The sequence below is a fragment of the Lampris incognitus genome, chromosome 11 (assembly GCF_029633865.1).
Source record: "Lampris incognitus isolate fLamInc1 chromosome 11, fLamInc1.hap2, whole genome shotgun sequence".
NCBI classification, from domain to species: Eukaryota; Metazoa; Chordata; class Actinopteri; order Lampriformes; family Lampridae; genus Lampris; species Lampris incognitus.
The window spans coordinates 34,459,266-34,483,994 of record NC_079221.1 but is presented as its reverse complement, the minus strand read 5'-3'; the positions used below and the strand labels follow the sequence as shown (position 1 = coordinate 34,483,994).

General features: G+C 44.7%; 1 protein-coding gene across 1 annotated transcript in view; it reads right to left on the bottom strand.

The window, feature by feature from the left end:
• Nucleotides 1-4,060: 4,060 nt before the first annotated feature.
• The window catches only part of itgb2 (integrin, beta 2), a 22,581-nt gene continuing 1,912 nt past the window's right edge, over nt 4,061-24,729 (bottom strand). Inside the window, exons 2-16 of the mRNA XM_056290154.1 lie at nt 23,902-23,953; nt 22,240-22,337; nt 16,974-17,190; nt 14,390-14,560; nt 13,948-14,189; nt 13,651-13,809; nt 12,196-12,291; nt 11,985-12,074; nt 11,715-11,852; nt 9,206-9,396; nt 8,391-8,623; nt 8,059-8,278; nt 6,873-7,087; nt 6,597-6,763; nt 4,061-5,031 (exon numbers count right to left, since the gene is read on the bottom strand). Coding sequence (XP_056146129.1) covers nt 4,966-5,031; nt 6,597-6,763; nt 6,873-7,087; nt 8,059-8,278; nt 8,391-8,623; nt 9,206-9,396; nt 11,715-11,852; nt 11,985-12,074; nt 12,196-12,291; nt 13,651-13,809; nt 13,948-14,189; nt 14,390-14,560; nt 16,974-17,190; nt 22,240-22,337; nt 23,902-23,950 — 2,352 coding nt within the window. The 5' untranslated portion in view covers nt 23,951-23,953 and the 3' untranslated portion in view covers nt 4,061-4,965. The remainder of the gene's footprint in view (nt 5,032-6,596; nt 6,764-6,872; nt 7,088-8,058; nt 8,279-8,390; nt 8,624-9,205; nt 9,397-11,714; nt 11,853-11,984; nt 12,075-12,195; nt 12,292-13,650; nt 13,810-13,947; nt 14,190-14,389; nt 14,561-16,973; nt 17,191-22,239; nt 22,338-23,901; nt 23,954-24,729) is intronic.

The following is a 24,729-nucleotide window of genomic DNA, read 5'->3' as shown; positions in this document are numbered from 1 at the left end:
TCTGCAAGACCCAACGCAAGACCCTGACAGGATATAATGAGGTGATGGAGGTGCTCTTACTTGATGCAGTACCACTGCTGACTATACTTGTAATGTTTTCTCTGTGTAAGCAACATTTTTCTTGACTGTATGATTCTGTTTGGTAAATCGTCTGTGGTTGTTCTGTGGTCCACACACCATCATAGCCGGTCTCTCCTTGCAGCTGTCACTACTGTGTCTGACTTCAGAGCCCGATCTGAGCAGAGTAACCCTGGAATAGGTAGAGAGATGGTAGGTTTCTCATACCATCTCGAAAGAGGTTTTTGCTTTTCTCAGATCCATACTTCTGATGTCTTTGATTTGCCGATTCATAGGTACATAGACATAGATGAGTGCATTTATTTGCAAGCTGTAGCTCAATAGAAGAGGAGCTATGTTCACAGACGAGGCAAAGTAGAACTTCTATACTTGTATATGTGTCGTAAAGCAATCTCTATATGTCCTGGAAGGTTTCGTGCCCAGAGGCAGACAAAATGCATAGCAAAAGCTAAAATGATGTGAAAAGCAGTTGCACCAATCTCCCATAGCCATCACACTATGCAACCAAAACAAATTTAATGATGATCAGGAATCAGGAGCATTTATTTGTCATTTCATTTCATGCACTTGTGTACATGAAATGAAATGAAATATCGTTTCCCCCAGCCCACAGCAGTGCAACACAAAGACAAAAACACATATCCAAACGACAAGAAAACATATATCCAAACTACAGAAACTACAAGAACACATATATCCAAACTACAGAAACGGCAAAAACACATATATATCCAACATACCCCAAAATAAATAAATGAATAAATAAAATTTACTGTCCAAGAGAACGAATGCCAGGATGACAGCATGAAATTCAGTTTTACTGCTGATACGGTGAAAATGGGTGTAGGTGAAAACAGTTTGTGTCACATCCTGTGAAGTAGTTTTTTTCCATCATATGTGAGTGCAGCTTGTAACACCATGGCTGTCGGTCATATCTTATGTTTGACACATGGGAGGAGTGAAAATTTCATATTCGGTAGCACCCCTGTCCCTGCAGGGCCCAACCTGTGTACGTGTGTGTGTGAATTAATTCATTGTAAAACGCTTTGAGCAGCTGTTGCAGCTAGAAAAGCGCTATAGAAAATGCAACTTGATTGATTGATTGATTAATTGACTGTCAGAACTGCCAGTCTGCATGGGCTAGCTGCAGTTAGCTTAGCTTGCCCTGCTTCCGCACACTGTCAGACCGCCCTCGGTGATATGACATGTTTATGATATGATATATATGATGACATGCTAAAGCAAAAAAACAAAAAAACAAAAAAACCTGGTGTCGCTTTAATCAAAGACTTCTTTACTGGGAGCAAAGCAGGTCTTTGTTGTATGTGGTTGTAAATCCTAATTGAGCTCTTTGGTTAATGAGTGGCCAGAGTAGAGTAAAATCTCTCAGATTTACAGATTAAGGGATTTCTGTCTGAGGGTCTCCAACAACAAGCCCAAAATCTGGACTGGAATTCATATGTTGACCCCTTGACATGCCAATCCTCTTACAGGTATACACACTGGCACACACACACACACACACACACACACACACACACACACACACACACACACACACACTCACACACACACACACACACACACACACACACACACACACACACACACACACACACACACACACACACACACACACACACACATTTTCTTTCATTAAAAATGACAACATATTGAAGATGTGAAAAGTCTGTTTTCTGCTATGCCAGACTCCAGTCAAATTAAAATTTTTACTGATAAGATAATGTGAGCAGACTAAGGGGCATTACTTTGTAAAAAAATGCGTTTCAACTAGTGCCAAAGTAAGCTGTGGACAAGTTTTAAAGCAAGTTTTACCAATCGTGCTTGTCAGTTTGTAGTCATGTGAGAGGGTTGATCTGGACTGTAATGGGCAGAAATGGGCGATGTTGAAATGAGAGTGTTTGGCTCTGAACACAAACGTCACATCATACGTGCATCCTCCACCCAGGTCAGGAGAAACAACACACACAGGATGTGGCCCTTTCAGATGAATGCGGTTAATGATCACAGCATCAGATCAGAAGAAGTAGGAGAGAGGTTGTCTTCATGAGCTTCTTACGTACCCACTGTAATTTCATGACTATGTGCTCTTGATCACTGTAACAAACAAGATACAAGTTCACTGAAACTACCCATAAATCACTGCAAGATAAGAGCTGAAGCAGCTAGCTTCCTCCTAACTCTGCATGTTATTCAAGCATCGCTTACAGCCACCCCTCCACTTGGCTACCATCTCCACTGTCAACGTGCCTTCACAGTGGCTCCTCTGTCCTCCAAAAGATCACACCATTATGGTCCTGCTCTGATGAACCCCATTTGGACCGGACTCGGGCAAAGTGCACAAATGGGTCTTGCAGCTTCAAGAGAGTTAAGCGGACCGTTAAATAGGAGCGGGAGAGCAACTGTGGTAAACTGTGTACATTTACGAGTTTGTTTGTTCCTTAATCGGGCTCAACGAGCTTTTGTTAAACTGAAGTCATGCAGCAACTCAACACAAGAGCCCCCTTCTGAACTGTGGTGATTGGAGATGAGGGAACCATGGGAAAATCTCCAGTGAAACGAGTTACAGAGAGGTCTGCTGACACAATCCTGTACTCCTGGAAGACATGCACCAGGTATACATGCATGAATGCCTGAGCTCACGCAACAAAACTGATTCGTGCAAGAGTGTATATGCTGCATACCTGGACGTAACATTCAAAGATGTGTACCCACACACACTTGCTCACATGATGCATTGTGTAATCCTTGCAGTCAGACCACACCTGGTCTACCAATGCGACCTAGTGACATTTCGCCACTGAAAAGCCATTGTGCTGTTACAGCGTGCACAATGAAATTAAGGACAGCTCAAGAAAAAATATTGTTACGCTAACCTCCAACATACAAAAATCCCAGGTGTAAAACTTGTGCCCAGTAGGAATCATGCCAACGCAAGCGCACATAAGGGTGCAGTGAATTGCCACTCATGCTAAAACAATCACCTGTAAACTCACAAAGTACAAAGAGTGAAGTTCCCTGTCAGCATTTGTCCTGCGAGAATCAACAGCTCGCCATTCTCCACAGCTGACGGGACACCGCACAAGGCTTTTGCTGTGTGGCTTACCCTTTAACTCCACAGAGCAGCAGAGCTCCGAACAGGAAACGGCTCAGCACTGAGCAAATAGGAGCACCTGCACAGGTCAAACATTACTTACCTGTCTCCGGTAGAACTAGTGGGTGTGTGCGTGTGTGTGTCTCCTCGACTTTAGGATGTCAGGCTCTAAAAAAAAACAAACAACAAAAAACAAAAACAACACAAAAACAAACAAAAAAACCCCCCAAAAACAAAAACGCACACAGGCTGTCTTTCCGCCTTGTCAACCTAACACCCTTTACACAAATCCCCTTTTCCCCCTCAACTTATTAACTGAGCGTGCAGAGAAGTGAGAGAGAGAGAGAGAGAGAGAGAGAGAGAGCAAGAGAGCGAGAGAGAGCGAGAGAGAGAGAGCAAGAGAGCAAGAGAGAGAAAGAGAGACAGAGTGAGAGAGAAAGAGAAAGAGAGCGAGAGAGAGAGAGAGAGAGAGAGAGAGAGAGAGAGAGAGAGAGAGAGAGAGAGAGAGAGAGAAACCTTTTGACCTTTAACCAAGCCTTTAATGTTCCAATTCTTCAGTCACATCAAGATAACATTAACACAAATACTCATATACATAGTGGAAAAACACAACAATTGCCATACACAGTAAGAACAAAAGGATACAGACCTTCCCCTATGTCTGTGAATGTTCTCATTTCTCCTATTTTTCCTTTTTTCAAAAATTAAGAAGAAGCGCTTGGTCTTCCACTGTGCACAGCACATCCCCATGTCCCCACATAGAAATAAATCCTTCCAAGTTTGAAAAACATGAACTCAATTTTCAGACCGAGCAGCCACTAGACCCCTGAACATGAGCATGGCATCTGAGAGAGAAAGAGAGAGAGAGAGAGAGAGAGAGAGAGAGAGAGAGAGAGAGAGAGAGAGAGAGAGAGAGAGAGAGAGAGAGAGAGAGAGAGAGAGAGAGAGAGAGAGAGAGAGAGAGAGAGAGAGAGAGAGAGAGAGAGAGAGAGAGAGAGCGAGAGCTATACACAGCAGTGCCTTTGAGCTCTGTATCTCTGGGTTTCTGCAACTGAGGCAGGTTGCACGAGGACTCTGGCCCCGCTCCCCTTCATATCCCGGCCTTACGTAACCCAGAGGATTTGGACAGGCTGCATGGGGCTGTTCAGAGCCACAGCTCTGCCTTTTGTACAAAACCGCCATGGAACGGAGGCTGGTCCTCTGAAAGGAGGGGCAGGGGAGATGTAGTTCCTCCTTTAGAGAGTACTGAGAATTGAAAAATGTCATATTCACTTCCTCTGTGCATGCAGGTAATGACATATCGAGTTAGCGTGGGTACTGCCATTGTGACCACAGTGTTTTAATTTGGGCTCTATTAAAAACAGAAAAGCAAAAAAAACAAAGAAAAGAAAGAAAAACTTCACTGTTTTCATAATATTTCTTTGCATAATATACATAGTTGATAAAATTACAGTAAATTATTGTCAATGACAAAAATGACAAAATTCAACAAATGTTATATAATCTATTATGGAACAAATATTAAATACATCAATTTAACTCAAAGGAAAGTGAAGGCCATTCGTGATCGTCTCATGTTCTGCAAAGAAGACGGAGGCCCGGGAAAGCAAGTGAACACTTAAAGAGGTGGGAAGCTGTGTGATCTCAGCTGACAAAGTGTCCATCGGACATCAGCATCGGACACAGTCTGACTTTGTAAACACCTTCATCTACCCTTGCATCAGATGTTTGGACCGCTTTTCGGGTTGTTAGAGCGATTCCTCTGGTGGTGTTTATTGTCCGGTGAAAGTTGGGTTGTTCACGGTGGTGACGGCGTCCTTGTACAGTGGATTTGGGGCCTGTGGAGGATGAACACATAACCAACGGTTACCGGACGTGTTAATCAGTGCAGTTGCCAAACGCTGCAAGTCAGGTGACACGCCCAGCATAGATCACTTGATAAAAATATGCTTAGCTACGAAAGGATTCAGCATCCAGGTAGTACCTCTTATTCTCTTTCTTTCACTGTCTAAAGTCCAAAACTTTACCCGAGAGAAAGGGGATTCATTAATATGCATAAAATTTGATTAAAATAGTAATCTATTTTATAAGCATGTTAACTTGTTTCGGTCACATCAAGTCCAAATGAATAAACTTAACGTTTTGTCATTCATTGGCCAGACCTGAGCACCGAGTTCAACGGAATTTTGCCCTAAACTATTTCTGTTTTAGACTTTCTCTAAACCTTCGTGTTTCTCTATGAACTGGTATTAGAGTCCTTTAGTTGAACCTATCTGGCTTTCAGGGAGTATGAATGTTAAGCAGAGTGTTTAACATGTCCCCCCTGCCCCCTTTTTTTCTCCCCAATTGTACTTGGCCAATTACCCCACTCTTCCAAGCCATCCCGGTCGCTGCTCCACCCCCTCTGCCGATCTGGGGAGGGCTGCAGACTACCACATGTCTCCTCCGATACACATGGAGTCACCAGTTGCTTCTTTTCAACTGACAGTGAGGAGTTTCGCTAGGGGGACGTAGCACGTAGGAGGATCACGCTATTCCCCCCAGTTCCCCCTCCCCCCTGAACAGGCTCCCCGACCGACCAGAGGAGGCGCTAGTGCAGCGACCAGGACACGTACCCACACCCGGCTTCCCATCTGCAGACACGGCCAATTGTGTCTGTAGGACTAAGCCAGAGGTAACATGGGGATTCGAACCGGCGATCCCTGTGTTGGTAGGCAACGGAATAGACTGCCACGCTACCCGGACGCCAACCCATTTTTTTTCCTTAGGGATTCCGAGAAGAAATAAACTCACTCAGTCCTTCATTCCCTGTTGATATTTTAATATAGACAAGAAATGATTGCCTGACTCTCTCTTTTTTTTAATGATTCCCCCCCCCCTTTTCTCCCAAATTGTACTTGGCTAATTACCCCACTCTTCTGAGCCATTCTGGTCGCTGCTCCAACCCCTCTGCCGATCCGGGGAGGACTGCAGACTACCACATGCCTCCTTCGATACATGTGGAGTCACCACCTGCTTCTTTTCACCTGACAGTGAGGAGTTTCACCAGGGGGACATAGCACGTGGAAGATTCAGGCTATTCCCCCCAGTCCCCCCCCCCCTGAACAGGCACCCCAACTGACCAGAGGAGGTGCTAGCACAGCGACCAGGACACACACCCACATCTGGCTTCCCACCTGCAGACATGGCCAATTGTGTCTGTAGGGACATCTGACCAAGCAGGAGGTAACACGGGGATTTGAACCGGTGATCCCTGTGTTGGTAGGCAATGTAACAGACCGCTACGCTACCTGGACGCCCCACATAACTTTCTGATTTTATTTTTGGGATTCTCTAAAGATACTGGAAGGTGCAGTTGGGTGTTTTAGCAAGGTGTACCATTTTTCAAACTAAGAAAGCTCACATTTTCCCACTTAGCCTTCTTCTTTTCATTTTCAAATTTCCTGAGCTCTTTCAGGTCGTTCATATGGATGAGGAATTTGATGAGGAGCAGTATCAAGAGGCCAATGAGGGCCACGCCGGCGATGGAGCCTCCAATGATCGCATAGATGTTGGGCAACTCTGGACATTCTGAAACAAGGACAGTACATCGAAAGAAAGTGTTTGTTAGCAGAAGTCGGATTTGTTTACTTCTCGGCCACGGTCTACATCAGCTTTGTGCATGTCATCATTAGCTCACCTCTAGTTCGTAGGATCTCAGCTTTGTAGTTGTCTTCTCCATCCAGCTGCTCCATCTTGAATATCATCCAACAGCCCTCTTCATCCTTCTGTTTGCAGGGCTTTTTTGTCATGGTAAATGTATCCACCATCGTGTGCGTAACACTTTCTCCACAACTCTGTGTACAGTTTTTCTTGAATGGGCCGGTGTTGAAGCCTAGGCACTCGATGCATTGTCTGAAAAAGTAAGATTGATACCACAAAGTGAATGGACAAATTGCAGTTTAACATGCCACATGTTTTTCAAGCTCAAAATAGGTGCATTTTGCACACTTTGGTCTTTTGGTGCCTACGTGCTTATTGTTTGTGGTCAAAACTTGTGTGTGGAAGTTGGAAACCGATGTGTCAAGTGTTCCGATTTACGCTGAACTCTGTGACTTTTCTCCAATGGTTATTTTATCCATCTGGACCATGGGATCAGGTTACATAATACTGTAGTGAATTCAGGGGGCAGCCGGGAAGTGAACCCGGGTCGCCCACACCACGGGTGACTGTGCTAACCAGTCGACTGGCTAATGTAATCGCCCGTGGTGCGGGCGACCCGGGTTCGCGTCCCAGCTACAGCAGTTCCCGGCTGCCCCCTGAATTCGCTACAATATTAACTGGCATCGCTACCATAGGCGGAGACAGTCTCCATATACCGCTATTGACTTTTTGACTGGGTAGATTGCAGCGGCACAAACGGTCATACTCAAACAAGAAAGAGGATTGAAATGTGATAACAATGTGGCGATGCTTCGGTCGAACAAGTCATATACCAATTCTGCGATCAATATTACAGTACAACAGTGTTCCTGTATAGATTGATGTAGTTTGTAACACATTGTCTGTGTTTGAGGATTGTCATTTTTACAAGGATGGGAACTTTTACTGCTGAGCTGACGGCACACAAGCAACAATGGCTGTTACACCTTGTTTGTAGTTCTCACTACCAGAGGGAAGGACAGACCGGGGAAATCACAGAGTTCAACTTTAAGTCAGAAACAGGCTCCAAAATTGGCGTACTCTCCATGAGTTGCTTTTTTTCTTTTCTTTCATGGCTTTACTTTTCACGCATGCTAAACAAGAGTTGGGAGATTAAAAAAAAGAAAAAAAAACAAGTTTGTTAATGTTCACTCTTATGAAAGGATTTAATAATCCCCCCTTACTGTTTGGTCTGGCAGGGGTCAGGGCAGCCATGGCATATGTCGCAGAAGGGGCGCCTGTAGCCGTCCTTGCATTTGCACTGGTTACACTCACACTTGCCTCTGCCACTGCACACGGAGCCGGAGGGGGTGCGACACTGCTCATCGGAAGTCTTACAGTGACAGTCCGAGCCCTCATACCCCGGTTTGCATTCGCACTTGCCACAGCGGCACCTACCATTTCCTTGAAAGAAAAGATGGATGGAGAGAGTCAGTTTTTTTTAACCCCCCCTACCCCGCCATAATAGCCCATAAATACTTCACGCTTTCGCCTTCTCTGCAGATGCGAACCTCACCTGCACAGAGTTTATTCTGGAACCTCTCGCAGTGCTCATCGTCGCATTCGCAGTAGTCGCCGTGGTAGCTGCTGCCGCTCTCCGTGGTGTGGCATGAGCACCTGCCACACACGCAGTCACCACGGCCCTCGCACTCTGTGCCATTATCCTTCCGGCAGGAGGCCCTTAGGGAGCTTTCGTCCCTCGTCCCAATGGCGCACTCACACTTCTGCCCGACAGAGCCTTCATTACAGCTGTGGGTTGGTAAAAGACGGAGGAGACAATCGATACAAGAATTGAAAAAAAAAAGAGGCAGAAAGATTCACACACACACACACACACACACACACACACACACACACACACACACACACCATCATAATCATCAGCGGTCACTCCAAGCGAGTATGACTGTCCTCTGGAGTACCCCTGTGCGTGACTTTGTTTAATGTGGGGAGACTGGTCGACAGACAGCCACCACATGGTCCTTGACAGATCTGGATCTGGATCCAGTGGCATGGAGTCCAAGATGACTGGGGGCCCATTTCTGCTGCAGCCTTCATCCACCTTCCCAGCTGTTGTGATGCTTCTTTAAAGTCAGCCATTATCCTCCGCCTGTTCCACGGTTGAGGTCTTGGTTGGATTGCTCTTTGTCAGGGACCTCCTGACCTTGCCGCCATGGGGGACCCTACCAGGAGCATAGCTCCAGACAGCATTGCTCTTGGGATCTCAGGACCACGCAAGCTTCTCCACCAGGGCAAGGTGGCAATCTATGGAGAACACACACACACACACAAACACACCGTAACACTTCGAAAACCTTTCGTCAGGCTTACCTGCACATGCCACAGCTGACCCTGCCCTTGCCGTTGCAATAAGGGTGGTTCTCAATGGGGGGGTCGTTGCACTCACACTCGCAATTTGTCGACAAGGTCACACTCAGCGTGTCTTTAATGCCAAGCGGGCGGATGATGAAAGACATGTCCTTCATGCACTCTTCGGCCGTCACGGTGACATTAAAAGCGATCTGGGGGAGCAGGGGCAAAGATAAAGTAGTCAAGTGGGGGAAATCTCTAGAGTATATTTTACTGGGGTTAAAAATAAAATACTGAATTTGACCATTATGTAGAAATAATTTCCGGTTCTGGCAAAAGCAAAGAATGTATGCACAGTTTGTATGTGGGGTATTTGACGTTACTAGAGTTACACGGGACATCTTCTAAACTTTAGGTGGAAATACAATGGAAGCTGACCACTGGCACGATATTCTGTTGCTCATAAGTTGGTGTCTAGACAGCACGGTCATCTCCCTACTATTTTTAATAGGTCCATTACCAGACAACTAGAGAAGACTTTATCCTTTTGGGTCTGAAGCTTACAGACTGTCTGTCATGAATGAGGCAGCACATAGGGGCCATCGATACAGTAGTAACGGCATAATGTGGGATGATACAATAGAGAAATACTACAAGTAGTGACCCCAACTCAAGCCTCGGTATTTATATCTGGTGATCATTGGTCTGACCGGGACAATGTGAATGGAGCACCCTTAGGCACTTTTGGAATGGCATGTTCAACAAGAACAGCCTGGCCTTCTCAGGGGAAAGGCAATGAGGGCAAAGGGGAGCAAGCAATGGCAAGGAGACAGCCATTCCTTTATTGTTCTGCACAGTTTTGATTTTCTTCATGTAAAGATTAAGTTAAAAACAAATTCATTTTGATGAAGGTCGCCGCCTGATCCTTACAAATAAAAGTAATACAATACACGTGCGGATTATACAATGTACATACATGAATGAGAGGGAGGACAGTGGAATGATGAGGGTGCAAGGAGTAGAGGTGATGAAGGTGGATGAGTTTAAATACTTGGGGTCAACTGTTCAAAGTAATAGGGAGTCCAGAAAAGAGGTGAAGAAGAGAGTGCAGGCAGGGTGGAGTGGGTGGAGAAGAGTATCAGGAGTGATTTGCGACAGAAGGGTATCAGCAAGAGTTAAAGGGAAGACTTACAAGATGGTAGTGAGACCAGCTATGTTATATGGTTTGGAGACGGTGGCAGTGACGAAAAGACAGGAGGTGCAGCTGGAGGTGGCAGAGTTGAAGATGTTAAGATTTTCATTGGGAGTGACGATGAAGGACATGATTAGGAATGAGTATATTAGAGGGAAAGCTCAGGTTGGACGGTTTGGAGACAAAGCAAGAGAGGCGAGATTGAGATGGTTTGGACATGTGTGGAGGAGCGATGCTGGGTATATTGGGATAAGGATGCTGAATATGGAGCTGCCAACCAACAGGAAAAGAGGAAGGCCAAAGAGGAGCTTTATGGATGTGGCGAGGGAGGACATGCAGGTGGCTGGTGTGACAGAGGAAGATTCAGAGGACAGGAAGAAATGGAAACGGATGATCCGCTGTGGTGACCCCTAACGGGAGCAGACAAAAGTAGTAGTAGTAGTAGTAGTAGTAGTAGTTGTAGTAGAAGCAGTGGTAGTAGTAGTAGTTGTAGTAGCAGCAGTAGTAGTTGTAGTAGTAGTAGTAATAGTAGTAGTAGTAGCAGCAGCAGCAGTGGTAGTAGTAGTAGTAGTAGTAGTAGTAGTAGAAGCAGCAGTAGTAGTAGTAGTAGTAGTAGTAGTAGCAGTAGTAGCATCAGCAGCAGCAGTGGTAGTAGTAGTAGTAATAGTAGCAGTGGTGGTAGTAGTAGTAGTAGTAGCAGTGGTGGTAGTAGATTACACAGTACAACAGTTTTGAACAATGTCTTCATTCTGCGGTGGGCACTGATAGCTCATAACATATGGGGTCACTCCTTCCATTGTGGCTGACACAATGTAATATATTACAGTGATTACACTTAAATTCAGTGTGTTGATTCAAAATAACTGATATGTAAATAAAGTTAAAACCCATGGCGTTTTCTTACCAAAGTATAGCCTAAATTCTTTTTTCCATTTAGCCCCGATGATAAAACCTTTGCTGTTATAAAGTCAAATAAATTCCCTCACATGTCAAAGTAGGCCTGGTTAACGTAGGCTGACCCCTCAACAAGTCCCCTGTTGTCTGGCGATTTAATGTATGTATTATTGATTTTGCATGATTTTAATATAATAATGCTAGTATCATCAAAAATAACATCTAATGTAATATCGACTCTGTCTCAGGAAAAGACTTGTTTTGATGCCAAGAAGATATGATAAGCCTCAATGTCCTGGGTAGGTCACAGTAGAGAGAGGAGAACAGGACATCTGCTGGGCAGAAAGGACTTCTTCCAATACAAACGGCATCTTAAAACGCCAAAGGTTCACACATACTGAGATCTTGACTATGAAACAATCACATACAGACTTTTTAACTGACCTCCTCTCCCACGCCCACTTTGTCACAGACCCCTTTGGTATCCCCTGCTGGTCCTCCGTGTTTACATATGGGGGTGTAGGTGACGCTGACGGTGTCCGGGACATCATCATGGGCTACTGTTACTTTAGAGGACAACCTCTGCAAGGGGTCGACAAAACGTAAGCAGCTTTCTCAGAATCACATACAACGCTGATAGCAGATATGCACTGAGATTACAGCCAAACAGGCATGTGGCCACAGTGGCATGAAGTGCAATATTTCATTACTTACATTATAGGCACTTTCAATCAATCCAACAACATTACTCGAATCAGATGTCAGCACTCCCACTTCTGATTTTGGAATCATTGTACTGAGTTGCTGTCATAAACAATAAAATGAGGACAACAGCCCCCTCAATGATTAAGTGTTGCTCAGTAAATGACAAAAAGAAAATGGAGAGCAAGTACAAAAAGTGACAGAAAGCAGCTTATTTATTTACCTTGTACACGTCCGCCACTTCTTTTGTCACTGCAAAGATGGGTTGAATGTTGTTTTTTTGCAGCTGTGTGGTCAACTGACCGACAGATGGGTAGTCCTGCACACAGAGACGTTCAATTTAACAGTCACAGAAAGAGAAATAATTCCAAGTGAAAAGTGTCTTTCTTAAGCACATCCACTGATGCCTTTAGATGTGGACAGGACTCAAACCATTTTGCCAGCATGTGTCAAGAGCCTCAGTAGAAGATAGAAAGTCTCTGTGCATGGTTTCTCAAGTTATTATTATTGTAATTATTTTATTTCCCCCTTTTTCTTCCTAATTGTACTTGGCCAATTACCCTATTTTCCGAGCATTCCCGGTCGCTGCTCCACCCCCTCTGCCGATCCGGGGAGGGCTGCAGACTACTACATGCCCCCTCCGATACATGTGGAGTCGCCAGCCGCTTCTTTCCATCTGACAGTGAGGAGTTTTGCCGGGGGATGTTGCACGTGGGAGGATCATGCTATTCCCCCAGTTCCCCCTCCCCCCTGAACAGGTGCCCCGGCCGACCAGAGGAGGCGCTACTGCAGCGACCAGGAGACATACCGAAATCCGGCTTCCCACCTGCAGACATGGCCAATTGTGTCTGTAGGGATGCCTGACCAAGCCGGAGTAACACGGGGATTTGAACCGGTGATCCCCGTGTTGGTAGGCAACGGAATAGACTGCTACACTACCCTGATGCCCTTATCAAGTTATTTTCCCTTTGTGGTGAAAGGTCATGTGACTTCATAAGGTTAACACTCTTTATCCATTCCATCCAAACTGCTTAACCTGCTCTCAGGGTCACGGGGATGCTGGAGCCTATCCCAGCAGTCATTGGGGGGCAGGCGGGGAACACTCTGGACAGGCTGCCAGGCCATCACAGGGCCCCCCCCCCCACACACACACACACACACACACAGACACACACATTCACACCTAGGGACAATTTAGTATGGCCTATTCACCTGGCCTACATGTCTTTGGACTGTGGGAGGAAACTGGAGCACCCAGAGGAAACCTCATACCCTTTAGCTCAACTTCCCAATTGCATGTGTTTTGTTTGTCCCATCACTTAACTATTACTTCTTCTATTCATCTGTATTTGTTGACTGGATCAAAGCAAATGCAATTAGTGATGAAGGCACTCCGAAAAATTAATTACAAAGTTTTACTGACTAAATAGTATAATAGATATTGTAAAGTGTAATGTATAGTAAAGTGTACATTGTCATTCACTTGAAAAACAACATTTCAGTTAAGTTTAGATTCACAATCTGGCAGCACAAATTTGTTCTGATCAACTTTTGAACTGATGTAGCCTAAGAATAGGTAATACTGAAGTGGTTTGAGCAAATAGTGACACATTTCACTGCAATCCTATTGCTTGTAAAACAGCCTTCACACATATGCAAATAAAATCCCATCCCATACCATCTCATTACTCTTGGCATACAGCTGATTATTCAGGTGGCATCGCTCATCATTGGGTTCCAGTATGCCAGCCAGTTTGCCGTCCCCAGCCATGTGGAAACCAGCATCGGTGGTCAGCACAATCAACCGAGTGCTGCTGTTCCTCCAACCTATTTGGCTCTATACAAAATGTGATTAGGAGTAACAAGTGGGTACAAGAGCTCAGATGGAAACTGTCTATTAAGTTCGAGTTGTAACCAGCCAACCCCACACTTTGTCTAAAGGTGTTTAGAGGACACACCGCCACCGGTCTCTTACCCCACAGACAGCAGCTTGCATCATGGCGTCGAAACTCCCTTCAGGAGGGTCCAAGTTACCGGAGATAAACTGCCTGCTTACTTCTCTTTGGAACAAATTGTCATCGGCTGTCATGCTGAGTACATGCCTGTAGCCAAAAGCAGGCTGGCAATACAGCTCTTTCGCATCACAGGGCTTCTCTAGTTTCTCCTTGTTGGTGTTGGTGAAGGGCAAAACTGTCTTATCCACAAAAGAACCAAACCCTGCCATGTCCAGAAGCAACTGTTAGTCTGTGATTCTCGAAATGATCCTTTCAAACACTAAGTTGATAAGAAAACACTTGTGTAAAAAAATACTGTAAATACACGCCTAACATTTCAGAATAATGCTGTCTCAAAGAAGGGGCTAAGAATGTTATTTTTACCATCCAGTTTAAAACAGACTGCTGAGAATTGCCTGTTACCTATTTGAGCATGTTCGGTGATCCTCTTGAGAGCAGTTAAAAGATGGCTCCCCAATTGTCTGACATTTCGCAGGTCATCCTCCATGGAGTAAGACAAGTCCATCAGGTAGTAGAGATCAACTGGATAGCCCTGGACCCTTTTAAAACGCAGGGTAAATGTGGTTGGCAGCCCTGTAAAAAGGACAACAGGCCGCAGTTGGATGATATGGGTATGTAAATGTGATAAGCTCAACAGCAGTTTATATATAGCAGCACAAAGTGAAAAGACCGTTAATATGAGAGAAGAGGTAGCAACCAGAGGCATCATTTACACTCCACTGCTCTGAAGGCCCGTTGTTCTGAAAATACACAGTCCCTGCAGTTTTTTTGCCCTTAATGTCGTAGTGTATTTTGATGTGCAAACACAACGATACCGTGTACTACTAATTCACATGAATAGGAGGTGTAACATTAAAGCACTTGTGAGAATGTCATCTCTACTTCACCAGCGTTATCAGCTTTCTTGCATTTTGGGTAGCACGGCGGCCCAGTGGGTAGCACTGTTGCCTCACAGCAAGAAGGTCCTGGGTTCGAACTCCAGGACATCCCAGGTCCTTTCTGTGTGGAGTTTGCATATTCTCCCCGTGTCTGCGTGGGTTTCCACCGGGTGCGGCGGTTTCCTCCCACCAGGGTTAATACTCCTGTCTGTGTCCCTGACCAGTGCAATAGAAAAGAAGAACTGGAGTTCCTCCCGGGGTGCTGTACTGCGACTGCCCACTGCTCCTACCTACATGGCTAGGGTGGGTTAAATGCAGAGGATGAATTTCCCCAAGGGGATTGATAAAAAGTATATCTTATCTTAATCATCTCTGGCAAATTTAGATTATTTATTCATAACAAGAATGGTTGCAACTTGCAACTTGCTAGTGTTGTATTGGACTCTGTTTCCCTGTCAAGATCTGTTTCCTCCTATGGAAACAGGTTAGCTATCAGTTACGATTAGGTTAAAGTAAGCGTTAGTTTAAGGTTAGGGTTAGGCTGAGGTTAGTTTAAGGTTACTCAAGCGTCCCAGTGTTGTATCGAACTCTGGCTAGGGGGAAATAGATCCCAATGGGGAAAGAGGGTTCAATACAACACTGGCAGTCACTGAACCAACAACTGCAGGGAGACTGTGCATTTTCGGAGCGACAAGCATTTGTTTTCGGAATAACAGGCTGTCGGACAAATGGGCTTTCAGTCCAATGGGACATTTTTCTGACTATTGGGGTTTCGGAACAATGGGCGTTCAGAACAATGACATGGCACTTTTTGAAAACCTTTAGTTATTTGAACTTAATAATGAATAAAATCCTGTTGGTACATATCATGTCATTAAGAGAGAGACCCAACATGCTTACTGATTGGTAAATCTAAATCGAAACACTTAGGTTGCTGCTGTGCGCTCTTTTATGTATGATGACGCAATAATGTAGCTTTAGTATAGACACGACCCCCCGTTAGAGTGATTTCTCTGCAGTTCTTGTCAGTTCTGCAAGTTTGCTGGCAGCAATCAAAAGGAAAAGGAAGAAACAAAGTTTATGAGTGGCCGCATGCAGCTCATGAGACCTGTTAATAAAATAAAAAATTGAAGCACATCTGATTATATTTGCCTGACCAGTTGCCATGGTATTATGATAATTCTAAAATTATAGAAGTAGGAAGCTCATTGAATGCAGCAAAATATTTATTAGGGCTATAGTAGTGTACTACTGTACTGTCACTAATAAACATTTTGTTGCATTCAAGGAGCTTCCTACTTCAATATTTTTTCATTATTTGGGGCCAGTTTGAAGGCCCTTCTCCAACTGTTTTTTGTGATTATGATAATTATTATACTGTGAAGATGGCTGTAGCAATCACTCTGCTCTAGTGAAAATGCACATGACCTGATGGTCAGTGAATTTATGTCCATAGTGCCATTTCATAGGTCATTTTCAAAACTGAATAAAGTTGTTATAACCTGTACATCAATCAGTCAAGTTGCATTTTATACAGCGCTTTTCCAGCTCACACAGTAAAAAGCTGAGTGTTAATTTAACTCCGACAGTGTACAAATGGACCCAAAAGGATCCATTTGTACACTCTCAGAGTTAAATTAACACTCAAGAAGTTAAATTAACACTCAGGATTTTACTGTGCACTTTATTTTAAGCGGTAATGTCACGGCCAGAGAATGATAATTTCCAGTCGAGGTTATGCTGTCATGGAACAATTTCACCATCAAATATAGCCTATATAGGTGGCCTATACGATTCCATGTTTTTTTCCCTTGTTATGGGACCATGATACATATCCAAACTGTACCGCATGTGAGCAAAACACTGGGACTGGGTCTCTTGTACCAGATGGTCTAAACATAACCTTTGAGGGATGGCCCCCAGTACAAAAATAAAAAAGCCCCCCCCCCCAATAAAAAAGATTGTACAGCTTACACCTTGACTTGAAGCCATGTTATGTGGTATTGCCACACCAGAGAAATGAAACCACTTGATTTCAAGGGAAACCCTGGACAGTACTGATGACCATTGTTGGTTGTCGCTACCTTCTTAGCCTGTCCTGCACTCACCAGGTCGCAGTTTCAGTTCGATCTTCTGAGGGAAGAGCTGGACAGGCTCCCTCTGCTTCGCCTGCTCCTGCACGAAGGTCGTGGAAAGAGGTACCTCCTTAAGTACCCTGAAGTAATTCCCGGGAGAAATGATATCCTCCTGCTTGCAGCCTCTCTCCATCAACTGGGATTTGGTGTCACAGCGGGCCGCTTCCTGTTCCCCTGGCCTGGTGAAATTCTGACGATATGAAGATATGGGAAAGCAGCAACAGAATTTGAGGTGATGTTGAGATTAATGTTTCAGCTGTGTGTTGTTCTAAGTTTAATGGATAACGTATGAATAAGCTCAAATAAAAAGGACACTTAAACAGCAACTACTTACACCCTATACCATTTTAGTGTGTTTGCTGCGAGCTTAAAAACCATGTAAAGGTTAAAAACATAGCAGGCCAGTCTTAGTACTCTGTGATGTTAGCATAGCACAGCACAGCTGCAGATGTCTTGATATATGATCAATAATGCAGGTAAGGAAATCCCAGAAAGTTGAATCAGTTCAACTGGACACAACGTTTATTGGGAGAAATGTTTCATCACTCATTTAAGTGACTTCATCATTCTCAACTACTACTACTAATACTTTTGTCTGCTCCCGTTAGGGGTCGCCACAGTGGATCATCTGTTTCCATCTCTTCCTGTCTTCTGTAACTTCCTCTGTCATGCCAGCCACCTCAATGTCCTCCCTCACCACACACAAAAACCTCCTCTTTGGCCTTCCTCTTTTCCTCTTGGCTGGCAGCTCCATACCCAGCATCTCTCCTCCGCACATGTCCAAACCATCTCAATCTTGCCTCTCTTGTTTTGTCTCCAAACCATCAAACCTGAGCTGTCCCTCTAATATACTTGTTCCTAACCCTGTCCTTCTTCATTACTCCCAACGAAAATCTTAGCCATCTTCAACTCTGCCACCTCTAGATCCGCCTCCTGTCTTTTCATTAGTACCACTGTCTCCAAATTATACAACATAGCTGGTCTCACATGGAAACCTCTTTTAAACCTTCCCTTTAACTCTTGCTACTTCCCTTCTGTTGCAAATCACTCCTGACACTCTTCTCCACCCACTCCACCCTGCTTGCACTCTCTTCTTCACCTCTCTTCCACACTCTCCATTACTTTGAACAGTTAACCCCAAGTATTTAAACTCATCCACCTTTGTCACCTCTACTCCTTGCATCCTCACCATTCTGCTTTCCCCCTCTCATTCATGCATATGTATTTTGTCTTGCTCCTACTGACTTTCATTCGTCTTCTCTCCATTGCATACCTCCACCTCTCCACGCTCCCCTCAACCTGCTCCCTACTCTTGCTACAGATCACAATGTCATCCGCGAACATCATAATCCACGGAGACTCCTGCCTGATCTTGTCCGTCAACCTGTCCATCACCACTGCAACCAAGAAAGGGCTCAGAGCCGATCCTTGATGTAATGCAAGCTCCACCTTGAACACATCCATCATTCCTACCACACACTTCACCACTGTCACACTGCTCTCATACATATCCTGCACTACTCTTACATACTTCTCTGCCACTACCGACTTCCTCATACAGTACCACACCTCCTCTCTCGGCCCCCTGTCATATGCTTTCTCTAAATCCACAAAGACACAATGTAACTCCTTCTGGCCTTCTCTATACTTCTCAATCAACATTCTCAAAGCAAGCATCGCATCTGTAGTGCTCTTTCCTGGCATGAAACCATACTGCTGCTCGCTAATCATCACCTCTCCTCTTAACCTAGCTTCCACAACTCTTTCCCATATCTTCATGCTCTGGCTGGTCAACTTTATACCTCTGTAGTTACTACAGATTTGCACATCATCCTTATTCTTGAACATTGGTAGCAGTATGCTTCTTCTCCACTCCTCAGGCATCCTCTCACTTTCTAAGACTGTGTTAAACAATCTAGTTAAAAACTCCACTGCCATCTCTCCTAAACACCTCCATGATGCCACAGGTATTTCATCTGGACCAACTGTCTTTCCACTCTTCATCCTCTTCATAGCTGCCCTCACTTACTCCTGGTTAATCCACCACACTTGCTGAGTCACTATCCCCATATCCTCCAACCTTCTCTCTCTCATATGATGAATGAACTCCTATTCATAAAGTAAAAAAAACCTAGATTTTTCCAGATCTGCCACCCAGTATCTCACTGAAACCTGGCTTAGTGAGCATATAACAGAGCATATGACAGTACACTTCATCTGCTATAGTTCCAACTCCTCTGGGTGGACCGCGAAACGGAGCTATCGGGATTAACACAGGGTGGTGGCATATGTTCTACATAAATGAAAGTTGGTGTACGGATGTCACAGTGTTGAAGAAATCATGCAGTTCTCATTTAGAGACCTTTTTCATTGACTGTAAACCATTCTATTGACTGCAGGAATTTTCATAATTTATTCTGGTCGGTGTCTATAGCCCACCCCAGGCCTGTGTTAAAGAGGCATCAAAACACCTGGCTGATCAAATTACAAACATGGAGCACAAATATCCAGACTCCCTACTCATTAGCCGTGGGGATTTTAATAGAGCAAACCTCAGCAACGAACTGCCAAAATACAGACAGCATGTTAAATGTCCCACCAGGGACACAAACACCCTGGATCATTGCTACACAATATTAAAGAACCCCTATCGCTCTGTCCCCCGTGCAGCCCTGGGACTCTCTGATTACTGTCTGATTCATCTTATCCCAACCTACAGGCAAAAACTAAAATCTGCAAAGCCTGTGATTAAAACTATGAGGAAATGGACCAACGAGTCAAAACTGGAGCTCCAGCTGCCTCGACTGCACTGACTGGAGTGTTTTTGAGGCTGCATCTACAGACCTGGATGAACTTACTGACACTGTGACATCTTACATCAGCTTTTGTGAGGACATGTGTGTGCCCACCAACATTTTCTGTACCTTCAACAACAATAAGCCCTAGTTCACAACAAAACTCAGGCAGCTTTGTCAGGCCAAAGAGGACACCTACAGCAGTGGAGATAGGATCCAGTACAACAAAGCCAGAAATGCACTCAAAAATGAGATCAGAGTGGCAAAAAGGTGCTACTCTGAAAAGTTGAAAAACGGGTTTTCTGCCAATGACCTAGCATCAGTCTGGAGAGGTTTGAAAGACATTACCAACTAGAGGATGACCTAAATGGATTTTACTGTAGGTTTTAAAAGCCAACTTTCACACCCCACACCCTCTCCAGCCACAACACACAACCAATGGCACTCCCTGCTAGCCACTCTCCCCTCCCCACTGAACCCCCACCCACACTCAGGATCGGTGTTGAGGGTGTTGAGGACGTGCACCAGCTCTTTCGGAGACAGAAGCAGGAAGGCACCGGGCCCAGGTGGCATGTCACCCTCCTGTCTGAAAGTCTGTGCTGACCAGCTGGCCCCCATTTTCACACTGATCTTCAACAAATCACTCGAACTCTGTGAAGTCCTCTCCAGCTTCAAGAGCTCCACTATCATCCTGGCCCCCAAGAAACCCTGTATCACAGGATTAAATGACTACAGGCCCATTGCCCTAATGTCTGTGGTCATAAAATCCTTTGAGAGACTGGTGTTGGCTTACCTGAATGAAAATCACAGGCCTCCTACTCGACCCCCTGCGGTTTGTCTACTGAGCAAGCAGGTCGGTGGAGGATGCAGTTAACATGGGATTGCACTACATCCTGCAACACCTCGACTCCCCAGGGACATACATAAGGGTCCTGTTTGTGGACTTCAGCTCAGTGTTCAACACCATTATCTCAGATATCCTCCACTCCAAACTCTCCCAGCTCACTGCACCAGCCTCCATCTGCCAGTGGTTTAAAAATGTCCTGACAGACAGGAGGTAGCTAGTGAGGCTGGGGAAAATCCACATCCAGCACCCAGACAATCAGCACGGGAGGCCCCCAGGGATATGTTCTCTCCCCTCTATTCTTCTCCCTCTACACAAATGACGGCACCTCAGGTGACCCATCTGTTAAATTCCTGAAGTTTGCGGACGACACAACCATCATTGGCCTTATCCGGGATAGTGATGTCTGCATATAGATGGGAGGTTGAACAGCTGGCCCTCTAGTGTGGCCATTACAACCTGGAGCTGAACACACTCAAATGAGTGGTGATGACAGTGGAATTCAGGAGCCCCCCAACACTACTTTCCCTCACCATAGTCAACAGCATGGTGTCTCTGTGGTGAAAACTTACAGATTTTTGGGTTCCACTATCTCCCAGGGCCTAAGGTGGGCATCCAACATAGACACAATCATCAAAAAGTCCCAGCAGAGAATGTACTTCGTCCGCCAGCTCAAGAAGTTCAACCTGCCTCAGGAACTGCTGATTCAGTTCTTCACTGCAATAATCCAGTCTGTCCTCTGCACATTCATCACTGTCTGGTTTGGATCGGCCACCAAACAGGGCAGGGACAGACTACCATGGACGTTTAAGTCTGCAGAGAAAGTCATTGGTGCCAATTTGCCCTCCATCCAGGATGGCGACAGAATACATCTGTCGCCATTTTACAATGCTGTGATTGCAACTATTCCAAAATCTTCTGTGAATAGTACACATTGTCATTGTAACTCTAGTTAATGGTCACGGAAATTTGCATATGAATCGTTGTTTTCGATCGTTATGCAACGGTGCTCTTTATAAGGGTGGGGATACCTGCAGTCAGTTGAGAGATGAAACGTTTCTCCCAATAAACGTTGTGTCCAGATGAACCGATTCAACTCTCTAGGGCAACTGCAGATACTAACATTAATAATGGGTCTGATTGATTTAGATGTACCAGCACATCTCTCAGCATCAACAGACAGACAGACAGCACTAACAATTGTTAATAGTACTGTCAATGCTGGTTCATTGACAGTATTAGATATAGTATAATACTATACATATGCATATGCATCACATGCATATGTATAGCACTGTATTAATATTTGTTATAAAAAAGCCCTATTATGTACTTTGGTTTTAAGAGTTGCAGCAAGTTCTTGAAGTTCAAGCAGCAAGACAGTAATTCCCCCAGCAGTAAGCATGGACACACACACACTGTATTCTTATTTTCGTATCTCTTACCAGAAACATTGTTATTTTTTGCACCTCTGTCACACACATACTTGAAGAGCGACACAGATGTCGGTCGTCTTCACACTTTGCTCTCACTGTGCATATGTACATGACATGCAAACTTCCTTTCTCATGCACCCCTTTCTCACTCACGCTTTTCTCACCAGTTGATTGCACCACACACAGTATGGCCCTGATCTGATACAATCCCCGCAGGTGGTGATCACTGTCTTGGAACATAATTCTTCCCCACTGGAAAATCCTACACGTGGGAAAAACATACAGTACTCCTGATTAAGATATGATATGACATGATATGATATTGTAACAGTGTAACAAGCACAGATGTGTAGACTTGCTAGTCGTTGACTAACCAGTCAACTAAAGGGTCTGACCCGTTAACCAAGGGCTAGTGAGACTACACATCTGTGGTCATTACGCTGCTACAATATGATATAATATGAGACATTAAAGCAGAGGTTATCTTTGACAAGTTTGGAGTGACTGGAGGTTCTCATAATTTTCTGGTTTTGGTTGGTTTTTTTTGAGAGGGAGCTGCACGTAATGAAACTCGGTTCATGATGCCTGTTTCAATTGAAATGTGACATTTTACAATGGGCAAGATTTAATTTCCTCACAACCAAGACTGAAGTTTTCTTTGTCGTCTTGGAGAGAGGAGCAATGGTGGGCGCAGGGCGTCAACAGCAGGGAACATTTTTTTGTTGTTGTTTTTTTTCCCCCTTTTTCTCCCTAATTGTATCCGGCCAATTACCCCACTCTTTTGAGTCATCCCGGTCACTGCTCCACCCCCTCTGCCGATCCGGGGAGGGCTGCAGACTACCACATGCCTCCTTCGATACATGTGGAGTCACCAGCCACTTCTTTTCACCTGACAGTCAGGAGTTTCACTGGGGGGATATAGTGTGTGTGAGGATCACGCTGTTTCCCCCAGTTCCCCCTCCCCCGCGAACAGGCGCCCTGAACAACCAGAGGGGGTGGTAGTGCAGCGACCAGGAGACATACCCACATCCGGCTTCCCACCCACAGACACGGCCATTTGTGTCTGTAGGGATGCCCGACCAAACAGGAGGTAACACGGGGATTCGAACCGGCAATCCATGTGTTGGTAGGCAACAGAATAGACTGCTACGCTACCCGGACGCCTCAACAAAGGGGAACATTAAAATGAATTCAAAGGGGCCTCACATGCCTGACATAAGGTTTGGCTTTATCTACTGTAGTTACTTTTTTAAATAAAGGAGTTTTTCAGTCTGTGTGATTCGCCCCACCATATATCTTTATTGTACATATCGCCAATGTAACATATGTCATATAAGCTCATGAGGGTGTGGTACTCAACCTGCATGTCACCTACAGAATAATAAATGATAGCTGTCATCCATTTATCCCTCCATCTATCCACCCATTTGTCTTCATCCATTTATTTATTTTTTGGGGTCACAGGGGGCCGGAGCATGTCAAAGCATGCTTTGGGCAAAATGCACAAATGGACAGGTTGCCATTGCATTGCAGGGCCACTAAACAGACACACAGCCCCTCAGGCTCACATGGGGCAATTTTGAGACTCAAATCAATACGTGTTTTTGAATGTTGTGAGAAGGAAAACGATGCAAACACCAGCGTAAACTTCAGACAGAAGGGCCAAAGTTGAACCCGAGATTCCTCACCATCAGGCAACAGTGCTAACCAGTAAGCCACTGTGTGAAACCCAAATATAATGATAATGATGTAGTTATGCCACAAAATGAAGAGATAATGTCCAGTTTTTTCACATTATCAACAACAATAAACAAGTCTTAACTTACCACTTCGACCTCTCAGAAAAAGAAGAAGGAAGAGCAGGCATCTATCCATTTCCTGGTGAGAGAGGACATTTTCACTAGAAATAGCATAACCCGTAACTGGACTGCATTTATATAGCACTTTTCTAGCTGCAACAGCCACTCAAAGCATTTTGCAACCAATGAATGCCTCACATTCAGCCTTGCACACTCACACACCGACGGCGGCGTCAGCCATGTAAGGCTCATCGGAAGTAGTTAGGGGCTAGGTGTGTTGCTCAAGGACACCTCGGCATTTTTGCAAGGAGGAGCCAAGGATCAAACCGGCAACCCTTCAGTAACTAGATGACCTGCTCTACCTCTGAGCCACTGTCACCCATGACATGGCAGTAGATTTGACTCATATAAACCCTCTGCAACGTGGTTTAAAGCCTCAGAAATGGGTAATCTTAACTTGTTGAAGGTGCCTGCCCATTTTGGTTTGATATTTTGATGCAATTTGTTCAATCTGTGTTACGTACATGTTAATAGTTAGAAAATACAGGAAATGCTCCCCATTATGACTGGGTCAACTGACTTTTGCTTGGTTTGTCAAACATGATTTTACCCCCACCCCTTCCAAACAAAGAGGATTTTCTGCTATCAAGTAAACAAGTAGTAACACAGAGATGGGAAACTGGGTTACAGAAATGGATATCAGTCAAAATTAACAAAATAATAAAATCAAAATTGATCACTGATAAGTAAATGCTGTAAGGATTGACAATAATACCCACCAACTCTCTGACAAAGCTATGACAGAGGGATTTAGAGACAAACATAGAAAAACAGAACTACTCGAGCTACACCGGA